The sequence below is a fragment of the Xiphophorus maculatus genome, chromosome 23 (assembly GCF_002775205.1).
Source record: "Xiphophorus maculatus strain JP 163 A chromosome 23, X_maculatus-5.0-male, whole genome shotgun sequence".
Classification (NCBI taxonomy): Eukaryota; Metazoa; Chordata; class Actinopteri; order Cyprinodontiformes; family Poeciliidae; genus Xiphophorus; species Xiphophorus maculatus.
Genome location: NC_036465.1, coordinates 20,779,782 through 20,802,365, shown reverse-complemented (window position 1 = coordinate 20,802,365; position 22,584 = coordinate 20,779,782). Strand labels below are relative to the sequence as shown.

Genomic DNA, 22,584 nt, shown 5'->3' with positions numbered 1-22,584 from the left:
ATTCAAATTTGCATTTAGACCTCCCCAAAAACTTTCTAAACAAACGGATTAGAGTCTGATTCAGAAATCTAATCCTGGGTTGGTCTGAATACACCCAAAGTTTATTTGATAGGGACAAACACACTTCGACATAGACAGACTGAACAGAACAGCAGTCCCATGATTGCATCATAGTGCTTTTTAAATTGTACAACTAAACACTTCAAGAAACCTTTTCCTTTTGGATTTCTTGGTAAAGAGTTGAATTCATGTTTATGTGGACTATGGCAAGTATTCCAGCATGAAGCTCTTTTTCTGAAATACTCTGTTTGCTTTATAGCAGATATAACTTGATCCACACCTTCCAAAGAATTTCTGTTTCTTGTGTTCACACAATATTTTCCAAAAAGTCACAAAGTTCATGAAGTCTTTTTTTTTTTCACTAAAGTGAGACAGACCTTTGTGTTCAGTTTGGTCAGCAGACGTTGTCACCCCAGAACTCTTATTTTAGAGATGACTTTCTCAGTTTTGTTCTTATTATTAAATCAATAAAAAAGCTCCTGGCCTGTAGATGGGCCAAGAGCTCTGTATATATTTAGATGTTCTGTTTTTTTGTGTCCTCCTGGAGGAGTTGTCAATGTGCTCTTGGAATAATTTTGGTAGACTCATACCACCTGTGTAAGTTCACTGCTGCGCAATGTTTTCTGTATTTGTGTTTTATGGTGTTTCACTGTGGATCACTGAAGTGCCAAAGCGTCAGTAAGAACTTTGTAACCCTTTTTAGTCAAATAGATGTCTCTGACTTTGCTTCACATTTGTTCTTAAATTTGTTTAGATAATTTTATATTTTTATTATCTTTCATCCTACTTCATGCTTCTTCTGTTTAACTGATTTATTTATCAATAATCAAGCCTGGATGTGAATGGTTAAATTTAATTAAGCTTTCCAAAAAACAACAACAATGTCGTTAACCACAGATAATTTAACATTTAACCACAAGAAGAATACAGTTCTCCCTAAAAATCTGACTGATTTGCAGAGTTTTTCCTCTAACTTTAATTTATTCATAAAATTCATTTGATCTGGAAGATTAAAGTGTGACCAAAATAATTGCTGAACTCAAAGAAACCTGTAAAAAGCAAAAAACATTTTTAGCATCATTGTAAACTAGGAACACATCTACATTATTGTATCTCACAAAATAACGTCTTTTAGTTGTTTTGTGGGTATACCTGTGCTACACATCAGTGTAGATGATTTTAAGTATGAATGCTTGGATGAAATTTGAAAAGTCTAAACATTCGTGGAGCATTCTTATCCATTCCACTTTCATCCTTTTAAGTTTTGAAAATTAAAAAAAAACAGCTGGAATTTAAGGACTCTGTTGAACATCTTATCAAATAGTTCTGAGTAGGAAAAGTTTGGACCAAACATTTACATGTCAGTAGATAAACTCCTTGAAACTCTGCAAGCCCCGTGACGTGGTGCACGCTTTGCAGCAGCTGTGGATGCACCAGTGGGAACGAGGAATTGAAACGTGGATTTAGGGATTCCTGCTGCTATTTAGTAGCCACGGAGAACGTAGATTGGACAGTCTTCCTTTTCATGACTTTTGAGGAATTTATGTATTTGAGGAGACAGCACGAAGCAGGCAGGAGAGGGGAAGACAGAGACGGATAAAATGTCATCCAGCAAAGATTGGGTTTTACAAGGGATACTGGTATTCACCCAGGAATGTTAATCATTCTGTGGTTGTTATTTGAACCAGGAGGATGATAGGAAACCGACACCATCCTGCATCTGCACAGCTGATATATGACATGTTTACACTTTACATAATCATTCTTGCAAAACACTTGGATATGACTTTGCTTTTCATACTTCTTGGTATTCTGACTTATTGAGCAGAAATCATGGAGCAGACTGAATATGTTCCTCTGGAGAACATTTTATACCGGTCGTGCATTTTTTCTCCCTTCCCTGTCAGCCAGGTAAGGGAGGGTTGACACATCAAAGTGCCGCCTGACACACATGCTGAGCGAACAGGCACAATTGTCCTTATAATACAGGCTTCTGGCTCACAGCTCACATTTGGCCCTTCCATCAGCACAGAGGCATGCAGCCCAGCAAAGTGTGTCTAATTCAACCATCTCTGCGCGATCCCGGCCATGTCCTCTGCATGTTTGAGAACACCAAGCAAACTCTTTGCACCGTCTTGTCCTTATCTTTGCAACAATTTTTTTGCTATCAAAGAGCATTTCATTTCCTCTTTCCTTACTAATGCTTCAGGCTAATGTTTTTTATTTCTTCATGTTTGCTTGGCACAGCCAGCTGGACGTAGCGCACGGTCCACACATTCCTCCCCACAGTGAAAGAAGCTTTTCACAACGACAAAGAGAAATCACTTTTCCTGAGAACTGTGTCAGTTTTTTGTTAGATAACAAAGATGTGTTCCGTGACCTGTCGCTCTGATGTGAGAAAGGTTGTCATTGAAGAAGTTTTTGATAATTGTTGATGTCAGAATTTAATCATCTGTGACCCTCCCTGCTGTTCAGTGTCACATTGTGGGAGAGAAGCTTTAATGAAGTCATTGGAGTCATTTAGAGCTCTTAAAAATGCTAATAAATGACATTTTGATACCAGTTACTGTTAATGCAGCATTTCTTCCTCTCAAACCTTAAAAATCAAACTTCTGTAAATAATAATAAAAAAAGACATGGGAGAAATCAGTGTGGAAGTGCATTGTGTTATCTTTGCTGGTTAAAGTGTGCTGATTGTAGTTGGGGGCTAATCTCTCAAAGCTGGGGCTTATCTCTGCACCAACAGCTGGAATGCATGGGAAATGAGGAAAACCAAGCTCAAATGTGTTTTTGGCTCACAGCCATGTATTACATTTGTAAGGTGGTTGCCAGCAATTCAATCATTTGGGAACCAGAGATATATCAGAAGACTTCATAATTTACATTTAACCATACTACAACCACAAACTGCAAAGTTGATTGGGATTTCATGTGAGATAACAAAAAGAGACAGATACATTGCCTTTTTAAAAAAATAAAAACCTGAAAAGCATGGAGCACACATGCAAACATCCCCCTCTTATACAGGAAGAAAAATCAGGTCAGTTTCACTAGAAATTTTCATACTCTTGTCTGGCCAAAACAGACCCAGACGTTTTTAGCAATGGCCAAACATTTTCATTTATGATGTGGAACAGAAACGTGTTTAGCAACCAGCTGCACAGTGTCCATCTGTGTCTCATTACATTTATAACCAGTGGAAACAGGAGCTATTGTACTACAAAGTAAAAGTTTCAGGGCACTCTCATCAAATTAAAAAGTAAAGCTTCAGGTTCAGTTTATGGAAATTGATAGGGGTGCTTGTAATAATAGTGCCTAAGATTAAAAACCATTCCATATTTTTTTTCAGGAAATTCAGCCCTTTATTCATCTTTTTATATGTTAAATATACAATTTAATGTGTATGAAACTTTATATTTTAGATTTCACTTCTGTAATTTATCTTAAAGCTCCTTAAATGTTATTACCAAGGATAATTAGTAATGATAAAAGGGAACACTGTAATTAGAATGGGGACAAAAATCTGAGATGGATAGAAAATTAAGATTTGCTCACTATAGACTGAACTTTTAAAACCTTTAGTAGAGACTCATTAAATCAAGGAGTCTCAAAGCATAAAAATAACAGACATAAAGTACAACACCTGCTCAACTAAAACTGCTGAAAATGTCACTGAACTTGAAGGTCTTGGATAAAACGGCCCAGCAAACAGAAACTGAACATCTTCAGCCTGTTAGATAAAAGTAACTTTTTCCAAGCTCTGACATGGCTGTGCAGGGAGCCATGATTGAAACACCTTTTCTCTTTGTTCTGGTTTTTAGGCTGATGCTATAAAAAAATGTTCTCCCTCAAAATCCTTCAATTTGCTGTGTATAAATGTAATGTCTTTTAGGGGTCAGGCCAGTTTTGCCTCTTCTTTGAACTACTTAGTTCAGAGTGTCTGGCTGAAACTAATTTTCAGAAACAAAACCTCCACAATACCTTGGGCCTGTGAACCTTTCTGAGGTCTTTAGTATAAGTTAACGCAGAGATAGCAGTCCTAACCATCCGCCCTGCCGGAGAAATGTGTTTATTATCCTAATAAGACATGCTATCAGCAGTGAAACTCTGGACATGGATGTGTTTGGTTTTCTTTGGCATTCCTTTCACATTTCTGTATGTTAAACTGTATATTTTAATGAGTCTGACAGAATGCCAACAATTACTAATGGTATCGTCATTATTTTTGTTTTCTCAGACCATTTACAGAGCTGACAGATGGGCAGGCAGCAGTGTCTGGTGTTTCACAGTTTGGAAATATAATGTGTACATAGTGCGGCACTCAGACATCTGTCCCTCAAGCAGCAAAGGGAGAATGTTCTCCGAGCTCTTTAGTAACCATGCTGAAGAGCCGCCTATAAGAAGAAGAAGAATGTTCTTCTCTTCTTTCATCAATCTCAAGTGTCCAAACAATAAAAAGGTGGCTGGACTTTTTCACACCACTCAAGAAGCTATGACTTTATGCAGCTTTCTTCCAGCATTTAAGAGTGGAGGCACTTAATATGGCAAGTAATACAAGCGACACAAAGCCTTGACAAGTGCAGTGGCACATATCATCCTCAAACTAACCCTGGTAGCAGGCCACTTCAGAGGTGCTAAGAGTTCAGAACCGCACATACAAGGAGGTTACCAGTTTGAATGATCCGTGGAAATTTTTCTTCACTTTCTTCCACTCTGTAAAGCCCCCTGTGATAGCCACAGATACTCAACGTCGCAGCACTTCCAGGGGCCAAAGCCAAGACCTCTCGCTTGTCTATTCCCACTTCCAATTCTCTCTAAATGCACCTCCAGCATCTTGACTGTTGATCTCTCAGGGCTCACTACTCACCGTTGACATTTGAAAAGATTTACAATTCGCATCCTGTCTGTCAGAGCGTGATCTCTCAACAGATTGTGAGGGAGACATCCATCACCGGGAGCCAGCTACAATAGGTATTTGGCTTGCAGTTCGTCGCTCACTCTGCACACGCCAAAGGCAGAAATAATGTCGCTGCACATAATTAGGTCCGTCCTTGGGTTATAAACCTGATTTCATGATGTGCAAATTATATTATTAGATGTAATTACAATAATTCAAAAGTCATCTGAGAGTGTTTGTTGCAAAACCGAATAAAATGTCACAGCACATTATGCTGGATCTGGGCAGATGGGGGTGCTTTAGTGTTTTTGGAATCATCATCATCATCACCTTTAGAGAGGATTTGAAGGAAATGGTTCTTGCTGCCAACAGTCATGATTGATAATGTGGAGTTTGACAAAAATGTTATCTAACAAACTTTACAGCGTGATGTTAGTTTTATATTTTGTTGGTTTTTATGGTATACGGAAGTTCAAAGATCAACCTTAAGCTTTAAAGGCTTTAATTGAGAAATATTTCAAATATGTGTAAAGTTTCAATAGGTTATTGATGGAATTAAGATCTGTGTGTTTTAGACCATGAATCCCAAATTTCAATGGTTTGATGCTCTAGTCCCTTGGCTCTTAAAGGATGTTTTGATCTCATTCTTCATCTGAGGGACTCAACCAGCGACCTGGTCTAAAGACACTTCACTATCAGCTTGTGAAAAAATGAAAACATCTGCAGAGGGGAGAAAGGGTGTTGTGAGAAAAAATAACTACATCTCACTTTTCAGCAGATCAATCCTTATACTTCATGCAAAACAACATCTTGTCTTCTCCTGAGTAAAGTTCCTTCTTTGCTGCATTTCCTGACAGTACACCACTGTTCAAAAGTCTCAGTCTCACTGAGCTCTGCACTGGTGGTATCTCTGCAAAAAAACAATCCTCTTAACGAGAGCACTTTATGCTTGCTGGACCTTTTTTTGGCACTCTGGAGCTTTCTTCAAACCAGAAAGCTCTGGAGTCTTTCTATAAAGTTTTTGATGATTTGATAAGCATTTTGGGCCAACATAGGTAATCTAATGCAAATGCAGTTTCCTTGATGGTAACTGTGGGTAAACAAATAATTATAAGATTTTCTCCCTTTTTAAATGTTATTTTATGTGCATCAGAGTGATAACATCCCTGTCCTCCATCACACTTGCCCCTGAGCTAACCATTACAACAATGTAACTATGCTAACAGGTCACCACAGTGGAATTTGGGCTACTGTGATTCTTTCAATTTCCCTTAGTTTTGAAGTCTATTGCATGTCTTCTGATCAGTCTTCATAGGAATAAACCCCTTGATGCCAATTCCCTCCTCAAAAAGATTTTGTGAACTACTTACTGTGTGTTTGCATCAGTTTAATATTTAGTACATGTTTAATAGTTAGTACATTTAGTATATGTTTAGTAATGGATCTTCAACTTTTGAAGATCCATTCTGACCTCTTTTCTGACAATGCAGGCTTTGGTTCTACAGGAACTACATGCACAGGTTAGATGCGTGTTCCATCTATAAAAGCTTTTATCACTAAAACAGTGTGTTTGCCTTGACTTTAAAATTGCAGATTGTTTATACACAGCACACCTTCACTTTCAGCTTCTCAGTCCCTGATGCTGAGTCTGGATACACATACTGCAGCAAATTCCGGCTAAGCAGATTTGTCTCCGTCTAGTCTAGCAAATTGGCAGACTTGCAATGTAAAGCTTTACATTTTTATTACGTTGTAGTTTGGAATTTTCATTAAATAATGAATTGATTCTTCATTAAGGAAAAACATCTCAGGTTCAGGCAAACATTTGCTTTCATATGCGTTTTTACAAATATGAACTCAGGCTGAAAGCAGCAGTTTTCCTTCTGCAACAGATTTCTTCTTAAATTCGCCATAATCACAATGTTGCATCTCAAACCAGTAAACTGCAGTCACCTCCGGAGAGCTTTCAGCTGAGTTCAATGGCCTATTTCAAACACTAATGATCTCTTGTTTAGATCTGACTATTCTTTGATTGTGGAAAATTATCGGCACAAGAGTCAGAGCAATCCTCCAAATCCTCTGAGTTAGGAGGGAGAACTGGCTTTAAGGAGGTATATAACTCAGAATAAAATCAGCAGGTTACCTACAGGAAACCACACAATGAGTTAGCAAAGTTGAAAATCTCCAAGAAGCTTAAAGGCCCTGCAAAGTTATATAATTAGTCTCTACTTGAAGCAGGACTAAAGATTTATTTTGTGTGCTCTTTTATAATATTTGTTTTTTATCAGCCTTTTTGGCCCACTGCGTCTCTCTGTGGGCAACCAAACTAATTTATCCTCCAACTGTGCTTCTGAAGTTCTTTTTATTGATCAGATCATTGAAAGTCACACAAACACAGACTGAGATATTCACTTTGATGTTTGTTGTACCTTGTACGAAAAGAAAGAAAGCTGTGCGATCTTTAGAAGTGAAGGTGCAGGAGGTCTAGAGCTCACTGGTTTGCTGAAGGACATTTGTTTTTCTGAAAATAGTGACAAAAAATGTTTTGATCCTTTGTGCTTTTGAGATGACTCTGTGTAGGTTGACAGCTTTCCGAGGTGTGAAGGAAGAGGGAATAGAGCTGTGTTGAGTTGGATGTGGGTGGAGATGGGACTGAGGGTGGCTGCAGGTTCACATCAGATGTGAGACAATGTGTTGGGGAAACTAATTCTTATTTAAACCCAAGTTAAGAATGTCTGACGCTGCGAGGGAAGGAATGTCCTGCTGGGCACCAAGCAGGGAGCACTCCATGCACTGGCAGCATTTCTTACTTTTACTTTCAAAATGTTTATTTTAGTGAGCAATATGTTTTACCTTATTGTCTGTTTTTGGTGTGCATAAACACTCAGACTGTGAAATAGCTTTTACTTCAGTTGAAAATATACTTCCTGACGTTTTTACTCTTAAAACTCAACTCCAAATATATGTATTTGTTATGAAAAGCGAATCAAGGATGATCATGACCACAAAGACATAAATAAATATAAGCTGAAAGGATTCCAGTTTGCTTTCTGAACAAGAAAATAACTATTTTATTTTCTCGTATCCCAATCTAAGGATATTGTTATTGATTAACATGTACAAGTTAATCAATTACCTATCAAAGCATCAGACAGGAAAATTAAACTCATTAAAGAGTGCTGTGAAAAAGTACTTGATCACTCCTGTTTTGGCTTTTTTGTCATGCTTAAATGTTTCAGGTTGTTACAGCAAATTTTAGTATAACAGATGTGGGATTTTCTGTCAGTTTTTAATGGAAAGAAAAAAATCTAAACCAACCTTCCACAAAATGTGATTTTAGACAGTTTCTTTCTTACTGTTGAATCATGAACATCAACCTTAATGAGGTAAGTGAGGCCTGCAGAGCTTTAGATTCAATTATTTTTAGCTTGATTTGTTTCTTCAGATATTCTGAAACATTTAAGTGTGACTGAAAGCTAAAAGAGTAGAAATTTGTGATTGGAGGAAAATGCTTTCTCATTGCACTGCAATTAAGAAGACACACCAAAACTAAAACAATTGTCACCTTAGTTCTCTACATAATAAAGACTATATAGTCCAGATAAAAATGCGTTATTTAGAATAGTTTGACAGTGGCCAAGGATATTGTTATTGTAGTTTAGTCACTGATTTAGCTTGGAATAATTCATCTCTATTTTTAAATGGTGTTGAGAATCGACAGCCAATGCTTTTACATTCTATTTCATTCACAAGTGAGACACATTTCTCAAAGTGTATGCCTAAATTTGTATTGTTGCTGTAGACTTTGTACTCCATTCGGCGGTGACCTCTCCAAGCCGAGGGGTATTTTTGCGATTTTGTTGACTTGGAAGGACCTCAGGCTGATCAGTCTTCTTCCAGTGGGATCAGTCGTCACTGTAAACATGTTAGGGAAAATATTTGCACAAGAATAACTTTGCTCCATTGTGCTCCCCGACCAGCAGGATGTGTTGGAGGATTTGGGTTTGTGTACAAGATAAGCAGCTATCCAGGTTTTGATTGGCAGTGTGTGATTGCAGAGTGTTGAGAAACCGTCCGTACCCCTTCCTGCTGCCGGTGCCTCGTCCGTCGTCCATGTTGCAGATTTTTCAAGATGAATAACTAAATTGTGCAAAAATGTGCTGATTCTACTATTTGACCTACATGTATAACCTAAGTATTGAGAATTCCTTAGATGTTGGCTTTGAGGTAATGAGGATTCTGCTTCTAGTGTCCTTTTGAAAGTTAAATAAAGCTGGGAAAAGCGCCAATGTGCAGTACATCAGTGTCTGCAACCATTTTCAAATAAACATAGATTCCTTTGTGGGGAGAAATGCCATCATTTACTGTAAAGAAAATCTCCCTCCGCACAACCACAGGACCTCTCAATCTCTGTTATTGCTCTGTGTTTGTTTTCATCTCTAATGATATCCAGGTGGGGCATAAGTCATGGTGACACATTTATACATGATATACTCTAGGTGCAGAGTCTTGCTAAATGCTAATACGACCCTGTAGGGGCTCTGGGATGGTAATGACATTCTTGAAAGCCCACATTAACCAAGCACAAGCCTGAGTAGACGTAACAATAATGAATCAAGGCCAAATAGACTTTTGCGGCTGTTTTAGAGGCTATCCACAGAGCTGAAAGCAGCATTGTTTCATCATGAGTGAGTGGGTCATGATTTCTCTGTCTGAGTGTTATTCAGCATGAGGGACTGAATGACTTGCTGCAAAATCCCTCGCAGCTTGTAAATGTTGAGAACAGCGTGTCTGATTTCAGATTCCCGATGCGTCTCGGAGACTTGGTGGCCCACCAGCAGCAGCAGCTCTCCATCAAAACCCCTCAGTTCAGACTGACCCGTGTAACGTGAATCTAACGCAGCTGCTTTGTTTGTTCCCACAGGTCTGGTGATTGGTTTATCTATGACTCCGCCCACGATTGACAGCTCCAAAGGCGATCGTGTAATTTCTGTCAATGAAACACTTTCTCTTACATGCAGGTACTTTTTGTGAAGGTACACTCAAAACAAATTTTAGAATATAATATGTATAGCTTATAAATCTACATTACTTAGTAGCAATAAAAGTCTAAAAACTCATGAATAATTATGATTTTTTTCAAATCAAGAAGCTGAAAATGATACCATACTGTCTCACATATGGTAAATGAACTGAACTTACATAGTGCTTTTTCCAATAATTTTGACCACTCAAAGCGCTTCACACTACAATCACATTCACACACTGATATGCAGCCTTGTCCACATCAACATGTGGCAGGAGGAAGCTGGTATTGAACCTACAACCTTTTGATCACAGGAAGGCTACTCTACCCACAGAGCCATGCTGAGATAATATTTGGTAAAATGCCCTATAGCAGGGTAATTCTGGCTGCATACTAAACCTGCCTGAAAGAAATTATTGAACTTATTTAAACTGTTTGGTTTCCTGGACAGAAAATTGGCTCTTGAGCATAAACCATACATTTTCTTTTGGATTTAGGCTTGAGCCTTTCCAGAAACTCAGTGCTAGTCTGATTGGTCTATTGCATGTTCTTGCAATAGCCTCACTTAACTCCAAGTATTCATCTTTAAAGTTCCCAAAAGAAAATTTGCATTATGCAAATGACATGTGACACTGCCAGATTAGGGATTTAGTCGTCATTTAATATTGGTATTAATGTAAGTTGAAGTATTTCTACAATTTTTTCTAAAACACAATTTTGAATAACCAAATAAAAAGTAATGACTTTAAAGCTCATTTAGTTACTAAATGTTCCTTGAAAGCATCTTAACTTGGCAGTGATTACTGAAGGTGCTCACTGTTTTTCCAAACCTGCAGTTCTTGTTTTATGAATACGTATATTGTTGTTTTTGTGAAGCTGGTTATATCCTTCTGATGCATGGATTTAAATTCCCTCATGTAAATTTGCTTGTAGCAACAATCATTTATCCTCATAAAATCTCAGATTTGCTTTCTGCAGCCAAGCTGTCACTCCACTAACCATTTTATTCGAATGAAGAAAAGAAATTGCTGTCTTTGGAAAGCTGGTGATACTTTTGGACCTTTCCCAAAGCATGCCTTAAATACTTGTTTATATGTAAACCTCTAATGGCACTACCACTGAGAGTCCTCTAAGGCAGGGTATAGATTTCAATTTTGACCATTTATACTCTGCGGTGTGCAGTTTTCTTGTATTTAGATAGATGGGCGTTATTCGCACAGATCTAGAAAATTACCCTCAGGGTATTTTCACAGAGCTCCATCATTTTCAATGTTTCATCCAGTCATCACATTTTGGCCCTACCCATAGATTTTGGCCATTTGCGTTTGATGTGGGCAGGTGATGAAAGCAGAGCTATCAGTTTTCAGGGAGCCATTATGATCCCATGCAGCCCGGCTCACAATGCCTGCAGGTTAAGATAACAAAATCTATGTGACAGAGAGCAAAGTGAACAGTGGTGTGCAGATGTATGTGAGGATTTCTTTTGGAAAAACAAACAACATGCACTTCACTCACTGGATACTAACTGTGACTATTACAAAAGTTTAATTCTAATCAGTTTGCTCTCATATTAAAACAATGATAATTTGCCCTGTTTGAAAATAGTTATATCCAAAAAGTTATGTTTTGGATGCTCTTTTTCTCAGGGGACAGCGCACTCTGGCCTGGACTTGGCCGGACGAAACGCTGATTGGACAGGAGCTCACAGATCGCCAGCAACAGTTTCAGACCACCAGGTCACTCGGTCAGAGGACGATCTTCATCAGCGAATGTCCCGGGCAGAATGGGCAGCAGTACTGCAAGAGGCTGGTCCTGCATAGCGCGCAGGGCAAAGACACGGGCTACTATCGCTGCCATTACAAAGACATTAATGCCATCATTGATGGCACCACTGCTGTCAGGATTTACACTTTTGTCAGAGGTGAGCCACACTAACCCAGCACAGGTACACAACCTGTGCCTGTGTGTACCTGTGCTGAGGTACACACAGGCACAGAAAGAAAGTTTAAAAACTTCAGAAAGTTTTTAAATGCCTCTCCACAAGGGGTGTAACGAGTCCTGACATGAGGTCTTGCAATATCAAAATGTCCAAATATTTCTCATGAAAGTGAAATCTAGCGGTATCTAGTGGTAATTTAAGTATGACAGGAAGTAATCAAAGAGTCAGAGAGTAAACGTGGTGCTGGCTGTTAACTGGCTGTATTATTAAAGGAATTCCCAACACCTTTACATCTCTTTGTCAGTCAGGATTGTATAACTGGTAGAAAAATTGTTGACAGATACAAAATACATTTTCTGTAAAAAAATAATAATAATAATAATAAAAAAAAAAAATATATATATATATATGTCTTGGTTTCACTGTATCTAGATATATATCTAGGCTATATATCTTTGCACAGTTTGTTATGGTTTGGTTGTAACTTTTTACAATCCAGTATTTCTTCTCTTAAATTCATCTTCCTAAAACCAATCCGTGAATTTATAGCAATGGGTATACAACACACATGCTCCAAGCTTTCTCTGTGGTTAAACCACTGTATATAAACCTAATGCTGATTCCTACTAGATGGTAATAAAAATAAGAATGTGATTTTTGGGTTCAGTGTGTAATACTCATGTTTCTCTCTCATGTAATTCAAAGGTAATTTTATGAGCAAAATGCAAGATAATTATGACAATTACATCTTCTGTTTTGACATCTTATTTCAAGTAATTTTTCTTTTCTATTCAGAAACAATAATCCTTTTTTTTTTAAAGGATGTAATTTTCCCTCCATGATTGAGCAAAACGTCCAACTATTTGCTCCTGTTATCTTTGGGTGGTCCATAGGAAAACTGGGGCTTCATTGAAGCATAATCTCTGTTTGAATATTACTTATATATTACAGTATCAAAGCCCCTTCTGTATTATTAAAACTGGAAGTTGTTGAGTTAGGCTCTGTAACATCCTGGATGCTGGCAGTATTAAAGTTTAGGAAATTAGAGATTTGAAGCCTTTGATAAAAACAATAATAATCCGTCTATTCAGGTTTTTTCCCCCCACAATGAATCAACGTGTCTTATGAATTTCAAAGTAATCAAACCGATAACTGCTCCACATTTTTCTGCCAACAGCTTTTTATTTTTTTTCTGCTGCTTTCACATCGTATCACACAGATGATTCACAGCCAAGATTTTAGACTAGAAGTCCCGCTTTTGGGGCTTATCTCTTTATTTTGCTTTGCTCTGCGTGCTGTGGCAGAGATGTGCGAGGTCCATCAGAAAAACAAAAAAAAAACAACAGATGATTGTTATGTAGGGATGCCCCGCTGTCCAGACCGCTCATGTGAAGCGCCTGTTTATCCCCACCGACAAGGTGCCAAAACAGCTGCCACAGATCTAACGAGCATGCTGATCAGAAACAGATGTAATGGCAGCAATAAATTAAACCCAGCGGGTGATGGGATGAGAGGCAGCACACATGGATTCAATTACACTGGCAGATGTCCACCATACAAGCTGTCTGCACTGTCTACTGTCCACCAAACTCTCACACAATAGCAAACTCAGAAGGAAGCTGATTCCTACCTAACGCAATCATTTTTATGCTTTATAACATTAAACTAACGTTAGAAATTATTTACACTAATCTATGATATTTAATAAGTAAGCTGGTAAATCCTATTGTTCAGATTGTCATAGATAAACTAAATTCAAACGTTTGTTTTGATTTGACATGTTTGAGTTGATTCAACAGTTCTACAGACACCCACAGATGATCTATCGGATTTCACCAAGGTGACATTCTTGGTCAGACCAAAGTTTTAAATGATTCTCCTTTTGAAACTTGTATGTGATTTCAGCTGTGTGCCTTCAAACATTTATGTGCTGAAATATTCATCATCTGCCAAGCTCTAGGTCTGGGAGTGATTTTGTTTAGTGGGTGCTTTTGTATTATATGCAGGCAATTATGGTGTCATCAATAAAATGTAATCTCCCAGTGTGCTTTAACTCATGCGGCTTGTGGAGATGATGGAGTCAGCTTTGACTTGGCCCTCCAAAGCAAGTGCCAAACAAGAGTTTGTTCATAAACAGTGTCTTGTTAGAATTCTCAAACTCCCTGGACATTTTTTTCTCACAAACTTTGATGCATTTTATTGGGATTTGATGTGATAGAGCAAAACATCAGAAAACTATTCCATCCATTTGTAGTCCAGTCACCAGTCCATCACAGAGATCTGTATTCACCACTCTTTAATGTAATGCAACTTTACCTAATGAGTAAGCAGAGTTCACCGGTGTGCGATTCATTTATTAAGAATTTTTGGTGCATATCATATATTGGAAATGTGAAGAGCAAGACGTGGAATGACAAGCAGCTAAGATCCTGAGGTCAGAAGTTGAAACCCAAAGCTGCACCAAGGACCTAATGGCCTCTGTTCATGGGGCTGGTACTCCACTAATATGCCACACTTCCCCAACTGGGGTATAAGAAGATAATCTGTGAGGATGAATGAAAGATGCTCTCCATTCAGTTTGACTGAGCTGATCCACCAGCCAAAAGGTGGTTCATTCAGGTGTTAACACTTAGGAGTTAAATGAAAATCCTCACCACACTTTCCAGATTATTTGTAAAAATTTCACCCACCATGTATAATTTGACTTTCTAATGTGTTTAGAATCCCGATTTTTAAAAAAAATAATACAAGTACATTTCTGTGTATATAACAAGAATCTTATCTTAGTTGCTCCCTTCTGTTAGAGAAAACATACAATGTTAATACATGCCTTCAGGCTTAGGGCCTACAGTATTACTGAGAGCCAGTGATATTGGCTCTCAGTAATACTCTGAGAGCCAATACTTTGATGCTTTAATTTTATCATTTTAAAGTATTTTATACATAAAAACAAGGAATAATCTCACCTAATTTGGACACTGTCAAACAGCCCTGAGTTGTACTGTTTATCTTCAATTTGATGTCTCCAAATATTTAAGTGATCACCGATCAAAGTCATTCAGGTTCTTTTTTTTTTTCGGACCACATTTCTTCCTCTAAAGATGATGGTTCCCACTGCCCAGCTTTAAATAATGCGTTGGGCAGCTCTCAACACAATTTTAGTAGTTTCTGCAACCTCCTTAGATGTTTTCATTGCTTTATATCAATGATTTGAGCCTTAAACAGACTAACATCCTTTCCATGACCACAGAATGTGTCTCTTCTCATGGTTGTTTAATAGGTTAGAGCCACTCATTGCATCAGACAAGGTTAAAAAACTTGTTGCCAAATGGAAGAAAGTTGTCCATGCAGCAAGTATCCAACAGGAAGCTCATACATTTTTCCTCAGTTAAATTCTGGTGACAACATTTTTTGCCTAGGCAGTGTATAAAGTGCTTCTATTGAGAAATAGGTCATTGTAAGGCCCTGATTAATTTTAGGATCACTTGTAGCATACATCCTGATTACATCACCAACTGTGCTGATTGGAGTCTAATTCTGGCTGTTCACTTATCGTCAAGCAGCTTTCGTCTGCTACTGAGAAATCTCACATTTTTCCACTTACTCTGGTAATTTTTTTCCAGCCATTACACAGATGTGAAAAGATTATTCGAAGAGATTAAAAAAATTAGCCTCTTCTGGTGTTTCCACTGTTCTCAGATCGTTTCATAAAAGAGGGTGAACAAGGAAACCACAGGTGTGCTCAGAAATCACTGGCTCTCCAACTCATTTGTTCCCAATTTTTCAGGGTTCGATGTCACAGAAGAAGACACTTGATGTGCTGACTTCGGTAATCCAAAGAATTACTCAGAGGATGTGCAAAATCTGATGCCCAATTTTGTAAAGCTCTGACCTGCACATACAGATGATCATTCCAACCTTTGTTTAAAAGCAACAAATAATATTTTTGAACTACCACAATGGCATAGCATTTACAGCATAATGCAGTGATGATGTCTTATATCTAGTCCAAATCAATCAGATTCCCTCAGGGATATCTGCAAAACTAAACCCTTCTTTTATTTACCAAACAGATTGCAAAACATTACTCTTAACAGCTGAAAAAGTAGATGTGCAGCATATAACCAAATTTTCTTTCATCAAGATCCTTTCAAATTAAATAACAGCTGTGTCTCACTTCCTATTTGTGATGAAAAAGCTCTGATTTGCTTTTGCGACAGGTTGTTAAATGACATACTCATTTATTATACTAAAAAGGTTGAAATGGCATCATTATGTGTGAAAGATTTCTCCAACATCTCAAAACAAAGACAACCTGATTACAAAGTTTATGTTTTAAATTGACTAAATTTGTGAAGCACATGCATACTGACCTTTCAAAGCACTTTGAACTTTAAGCATCTTGTATTTATCAAGATGCACCAATTCATAAAGCAGTACATCAGTAGGCAATTTAGTGTTAGGTTCCTTTCCCAGGGTCACATCATTACATCAACATATGTACGGCAGAAAGCTGAAATTGAACCCAAAGTTTATAGATTATAAGAGAATCACTGTAACGTTACAGCCATTATGATATTTTTGCACTGCCTGTATTTTAGAATTAATGTTAAAATCTCAAGCCTATTTTTTTAAACCCCCATGTATTCTGTTTCTGCTTGTACCTCTGACTTCTTAGAGCTTCATGTCATTTCAAGTAATTTTTGATTATGTGGTTGGATTTATTTATTTATTTATTTTTTGTTATTTTTGGCCAATCTCTCAGCAGTATGAGATTTTGTGTGATGTGAACTGGTGATACGAGGCCTGAGATGTCCTCAAACACTTTCAGCTACATTGAGTGAGGCGGTAAAAAAAAGAGCAAAATGGCAGAGCGATTTTCCTGCAATAGACAGCTTGGGGTGAAACTGTAGCAGGAGGATTAAACCCTTCGGCTGCCTGTCTCTCAGCTGGCTTATAATAGTGGTTTTTAATGCTACGTGCTGGATGGAGACAGACTGAACCTCTGGTAATCATAATGACCTCCATATTCTGCCCGTCCACAGGGTGGGACATTATCAGGCCCGGGGAGATCTGAGTGTTAGTTCGCAAAGTTACCCCAGTAATAGCTGCCATTACCCCTGCTGGTGTCAAGATTACCTTTCAGCAGCTCCATGTTTCTGTTTTCCACCAGACCCTGTGCAGCCCTTCCTCATCAGAGGCGGATCCAGCAGCGAACTGGAGACCATTTACGTCACTCGCTCCGCCACGCACGTCATAGTGCCATGTCTGGTCACAATTCCTGATCTGAACGTCATCCTTAAGTCGGTATGCTTCCACCTTTTGTGTCACCCATTAAACCTGTCAAGTGTTTAGAACATCAGAAATGTCAAGTCTCTTTTTTTGTATGTTTTCATTCACAGTATTCTGGAGCTCTGGAAACCAGGGGTATGAAGTGGGACAACAAGCAAGGCTGGTCCATTCCCAGATACGTCATTGACAGCGCGCCACTGATCATTGTAACATGCATAGCCACACTGGAAGGCCAAGAGTACTCTTCTGACAACTACTTCATTCATACTACTGGTAAAAATACACTACAATTACGCATGGGATAATATGAAATTGTCCTAATGGCAATGTAGTATAAAACATTACCATGGTTTCACTGTATCATCGAATATTTGTAATTTTATCTATATCACAAATATTTGATAAAGCAAAATAGTTTATTCTGTTCAGATAATTTAGATGAAGCATTAAATAAAAATGTAGAAGAAACACCTGCTACATTTTTAGTGGTAATTATATGTTTTTCTTCTGAATCAAATCCCTATTTTCCATTGATTGGTCAGGCTATTTGCTCCAGCCGAACGTGCAATCAGCTGCTAAGCACAGTATTAGTTTTAAAACCTTAAAACATACATTACATTCAACTCAATAAATCAATTTTAAAATAACTTTCTTTTCTGTAGCATTGTCTCTCTTGAAAACAGAAAGTGATTGATTGCCATTTACGGATAATCACTTATCTGAAAACAACGAGGAGAAAAAAATAGTTGCTTCAAAGCTACAACCTTTTAAAAAATGAGTATGAATTAAGACTGGTAACCTATCCATATGTGACTACTATATACATATATATACGTATATACAATGACTCATGTTCATTCTTAATTTTAAACTGAGATTTCACTGTCTGTTTTTGCTGAAAGGGAAATTAGATGAGAAATCAGAGGTGGTGCTAAACTTACTGCTTAGTTGCAGAATAACTGTGTGTGGCAATGAGTCACTCAATTATGTCATAATTCAGAAAATGTCAAGACTTTTATTGAATCATGCCATTTCCTCAAAAGCTACTCCCTTCTCTAAGTGGGACATAAGCCATTACGCCAGCAGAATGTGACAGGAAAAAAAAAGAAGAGAAGTCATGATCACATTTTAGACATCTGACTTGATGAACTTTTTGCTGAAGTTCCCTCTCAATGTGAGTGAACTTTGAGGACCTTGGCCTGAGGCACTTTTCTCTGCAGTGGGAGATCATTCACCTCTTTCTTCAGAGGAGAGGAAAGTCATACCCCGCTGCTGCCAGCCAAACATAATAGCTGCATCAGTCAGAGGAGAAACCAAGTCTTCACTTTGAGCACTAATGGGGTGTTTCAAACAATCAAGCAATCACAGTGTATTGCACAGACATCAGCGTCATTTCCACCCACTGCCAAAAGAGATGGGTTCTATATCAGCTTTCCTGGCCAGTGTCCAAAGCTTTCTCAGTTTCCCCCCACTAGACTTTACTATATTCTACTTTGATTTCTCCCAGAAGCAGCTTGTCACATGAATGGAAATAGTGCAAAGTTGTAACAGGCCGTCCTTTTATAGTAACATGACTTCTTTGGTCCAGAAGAAAGTCATTTCCTCCAGGCCTGTGAGGAGGACAGAAAAAAGCTGCTGACGATGTCACAGTGACCTCTCCTGCTGCCTCACTCCCAATTTTTTCTTTTTTTTCCCCTTTTTCCCGGACAGGAAGTAAGATTTACGAAGTCAAGCTGTTTCCTGAGGAACCGGTAGAGTTGATGGTGGGGGAGGCTCTCACCCTGAACTGCACGGCGACAGTGGAGTTCGACACCGGGGTGGACATCCAGTGGTCTTATCCCGGTAAACAGGTACCCAGCAGATGCTACGGTCAGAAGTTGAATATTTTTAGCTGGTGCCTAATAATACCCACAATGTATTTCTTCTCGACAGACAAACAGCTGGGTGGAGACCAAGCCCCAGCGAGAAGCTCTGTCTCACGCCACAGAGGCGGTTCAGGTCCTGACCATCCACTATGTCAACGTCACAGACACGGGACCATACGTCTGCAATGTTACTAGCATGGAAAGAACAGAAATTCTCCAGACTCAAGTCATTGTTCATGGTGAGCAATGCAGAACACAATTCTACACCAATTTGGTTTATTTTAAAGGCTTCAAAATTCCAAGAAGTTTGGTAATCGTAAAAAATACCTAAAATTAAAACTTGACAAGCATGCTAGCAACTCAGCGAAAGAGTTTAGGACTGTAGAAAGCTGCCTTACCTACCAATGCAAAATGTTGCCTAAACTATAATACTCTGCCTTTCTTTGCAATGATGTGTGAAAATATGTGAAATTAAGCTTTGGCACTGACTTTAGCATGCGAAATTTGATCTCTAGTTCCGTGAAGGTGCCATATACTGTATGTTTTTGTACATACCCAAAAAATTACTTAATTGTTACTGAAATGCTTTACCAATGATCCAATCATTTTGCTACACTATACAGATGCTCCATGTGCATTGATTCACTCACCTTGCCATGCTGAGTGCTTGAGGTGACAGCAGCACAACCTGACATGTCTTGAGATTAAGTTGGTTAATAATTATCTGTTTACATAAAACTTTGAACATTCATCCCAAGGTGGCCATGGGATACATAAATATAAATGTTACAGTAAGTATTACTTGCATCTTCTATGCAAAGTAGCAAATTGTACATTTCTACAGGCTTTTTTAGAATACACATAAAATATACAAAGAGAATGCATCTTAAGCAACACACATACCCCAGAGACATGGCAGGTCTCAATTATTGCAAGAATAAACTTCAGTTCATCACATTTGAATCCATGTGAAAGATTTTTTTTAGATAAAGCATTATATGCTGTAAGAATATGATCTGTAAAATTACATACTTGGCCTGCACGAAATGAGCGGAGCATGCAATTCCAATGTTATTTTTGAATGGCATCAGTAGCAATTAGTCCATATTATTCTCATTCATCAACTTTCCACATGTGTATATCTTACAGCTGGCCTCTGGAGCAGCATACAGCATGGTGTTTAGTTTTGATATGCCACTTGGAGTATAATAAGCTACCATATGTTACGGTCCCAGTCAGTGCAGTATTGAAAGTGTGGATATTGGTAACACAACAATAATTTTGATTAAATATACTGTGGATCCCTCTTCCTTTCATTGTCTGAGCTTTCTACACATCTGCGGATCACTGTTTTGCTTTTCCGTCAATCTCATCCTGTTACTTGGCACTGGATAAAAAACAGAGAATCATAAATAATAAAGCAAATATCAATTCTTAAGTTTAGTCTTTTATTTAAATGCATGTTTCTTTTTTATGTTATTGAGTTGAAGCTTCATGCTTAACTCTTCATTTCATTTCATCATAGTATATCACATATTAAAAGTAAATATTTTACAATAAACAGCAAATCTAAATGTGTTGCAACATTTCACAATTTCTTGTCCACATTACAAACTTGTAATGAAAGATGAGTTCAGGTGAAAAAAAGACGTGTTGGTGTAGAAAAGTGTGAAACCACAGCATGATGTGAGAAGACATCAATAAAAACATTTGAAAAACCGGTCCACCGAGGTGAATGCCAGCCATTCACACATAAAGTTTTTAAGGCCAGAAGTGCTTTATGTAAAAACTGAATGTCCTCAATTCCAGAAGGACCATTTATCAACCTGGACTATACAGATGGGCCTGTGGTGGAGGTAACTGCTGGCCAGAAGTCCTTCAAATTACAACTAAACGTCTCTGCCTTTCCCACACCTGAAACGCAATGGTAAGATAAGCCACTTTGGTGTGTTCACAGTAAAGCAATGGGACATTTTCAGAAGCATAATTAGCCCTGACATGGCTGCAATTTAGAGATTAACTGAGGGTGCAGAGCACCTGAGGAGCAGTGTGTTTTGTGCTGAGGCAGGTGTGTGCGTGTGTGTGTGTGTGTGTGGCTTTTCCAGGTACAAAGATGGCATGCTGATAAACCAACGGGCGGAGTTCAAGAAGAAAAGGATAAGAATGCACTCTAACCACGCTTTGGAGATTAAAGATGTTTGTCAGGAGGATTCTGGTCTGTACACTGTGGTGCTGAAGAACAGTGTCGCTTTGCTAGAGAAGAGGCTAAACATCACTGTTGTTGTCAATGGTATGTACCTGGTATTTCACTTTCTTCAAAAGGATTTGTAGCAGAGGCCGGTCTTCCTGGGATTAAACTTGGATTTCAGTTTGGTTTGAAGTTTATTAGATACTGCAAGGTCACAGAATGACGAAGAGACTGAAAACGTTACAAAAATAGAAGTTAGGAATTTATAAGATCAAAATCATTGAACATCAATTCATCCCAATAAAATATTAATAAAAAACCCCCAAAAATACTGTTTAATGACTTTAATGTGTTTTACCAAAAATATCTTTCAACTTCAGAATGTCATATAATTTGTATTTTGTCATTTCCTAAAACTCTCATCAGCTTAGAACCAATAAGAAAACATTTTTCAGCTTTAAATGTTTAAAGGGACAGTACATAATTTCCAAAGTCAGATTTTGTGGAGACATTTATCAACACCTTTCTAGAAAAACCTGCTTTAGAAAATGTGAAACTATAAATATTTTTGTTTTACAGTTTTGAGCTCTTTGTCTGTCACACTTTAACATGCCACTTTAATGATGCTTCAGATGGCATGTTTTGTTTTATTATTAGATAAACTATTCAAAGTAATCTTACTATAAATAAGCATCAAATGCAAAAGTGATGGTGGTGTGCATAGACAAATCTAGTCCATCAAAATTCAGACAGTCTGTATTTATACAATTGATTCCTGATATTTATGACCACCGACTAAAATTACAACACGTTTTTCCTTAATGTCTGACTGTTACATTTTTTTGGTTTACATTAAGTTATTTTGTATTTTTATACACTCCTTTTATTTGTTATAGTCCTATAAGAAAGAAATTATTCTAAAAATCAGTCAAAACTGAAATCAATAGGAACAACCTCAAAGAAAACTGAAAATTGGTACCAGACAGGAAAAGCCTTGGAGAAATTCAGGCTGACGTTTTCTTGTTTCCTTCCACTGTGATTTTTCCCTGTTGCTGGCCTGTTGGGTTTATAGATCTGCTCTCCTGTTCTTCAGTTCCCCCAGAGATTTATGAGAAAAAAGCAGCTGCTCCTTCCAGTCCTTATCGCATTGGCAGCAGCCAGACGCTGAAATGTACTGCCTACGGACTCCCTGCACCCAACATCAGCTGGCAGTGGAGAGCCTGGGGGCCCTGTGTCGTCAACAACACTGAAAAATGGCTGTAAGAAACACTTTTGTCCTCATTAGATCAATACACATCACAGATATACTGTATATAC

At 38.0% G+C, this 22,584-nt stretch overlaps 1 protein-coding gene across 1 annotated transcript in view; it reads left to right on the top strand.

Annotated features, from left to right (window-relative positions):
- flt4 (fms related tyrosine kinase 4) overlaps window positions 1-22,584 on the top strand; it is a 53,506-nt gene that overhangs the window by 12,332 nt on the left and 18,590 nt on the right. Inside the window, exons 2-10 of the mRNA XM_014470138.2 lie at window positions 9,882-9,978; window positions 11,630-11,904; window positions 17,096-17,229; window positions 17,325-17,487; window positions 18,925-19,064; window positions 19,147-19,318; window positions 20,889-21,006; window positions 21,185-21,369; window positions 22,361-22,526. Of these exons, the coding sequence (XP_014325624.1) occupies window positions 9,882-9,978; window positions 11,630-11,904; window positions 17,096-17,229; window positions 17,325-17,487; window positions 18,925-19,064; window positions 19,147-19,318; window positions 20,889-21,006; window positions 21,185-21,369; window positions 22,361-22,526 (1,450 nt within the window). The remainder of the gene's footprint in view (window positions 1-9,881; window positions 9,979-11,629; window positions 11,905-17,095; window positions 17,230-17,324; window positions 17,488-18,924; window positions 19,065-19,146; window positions 19,319-20,888; window positions 21,007-21,184; window positions 21,370-22,360; window positions 22,527-22,584) is intronic.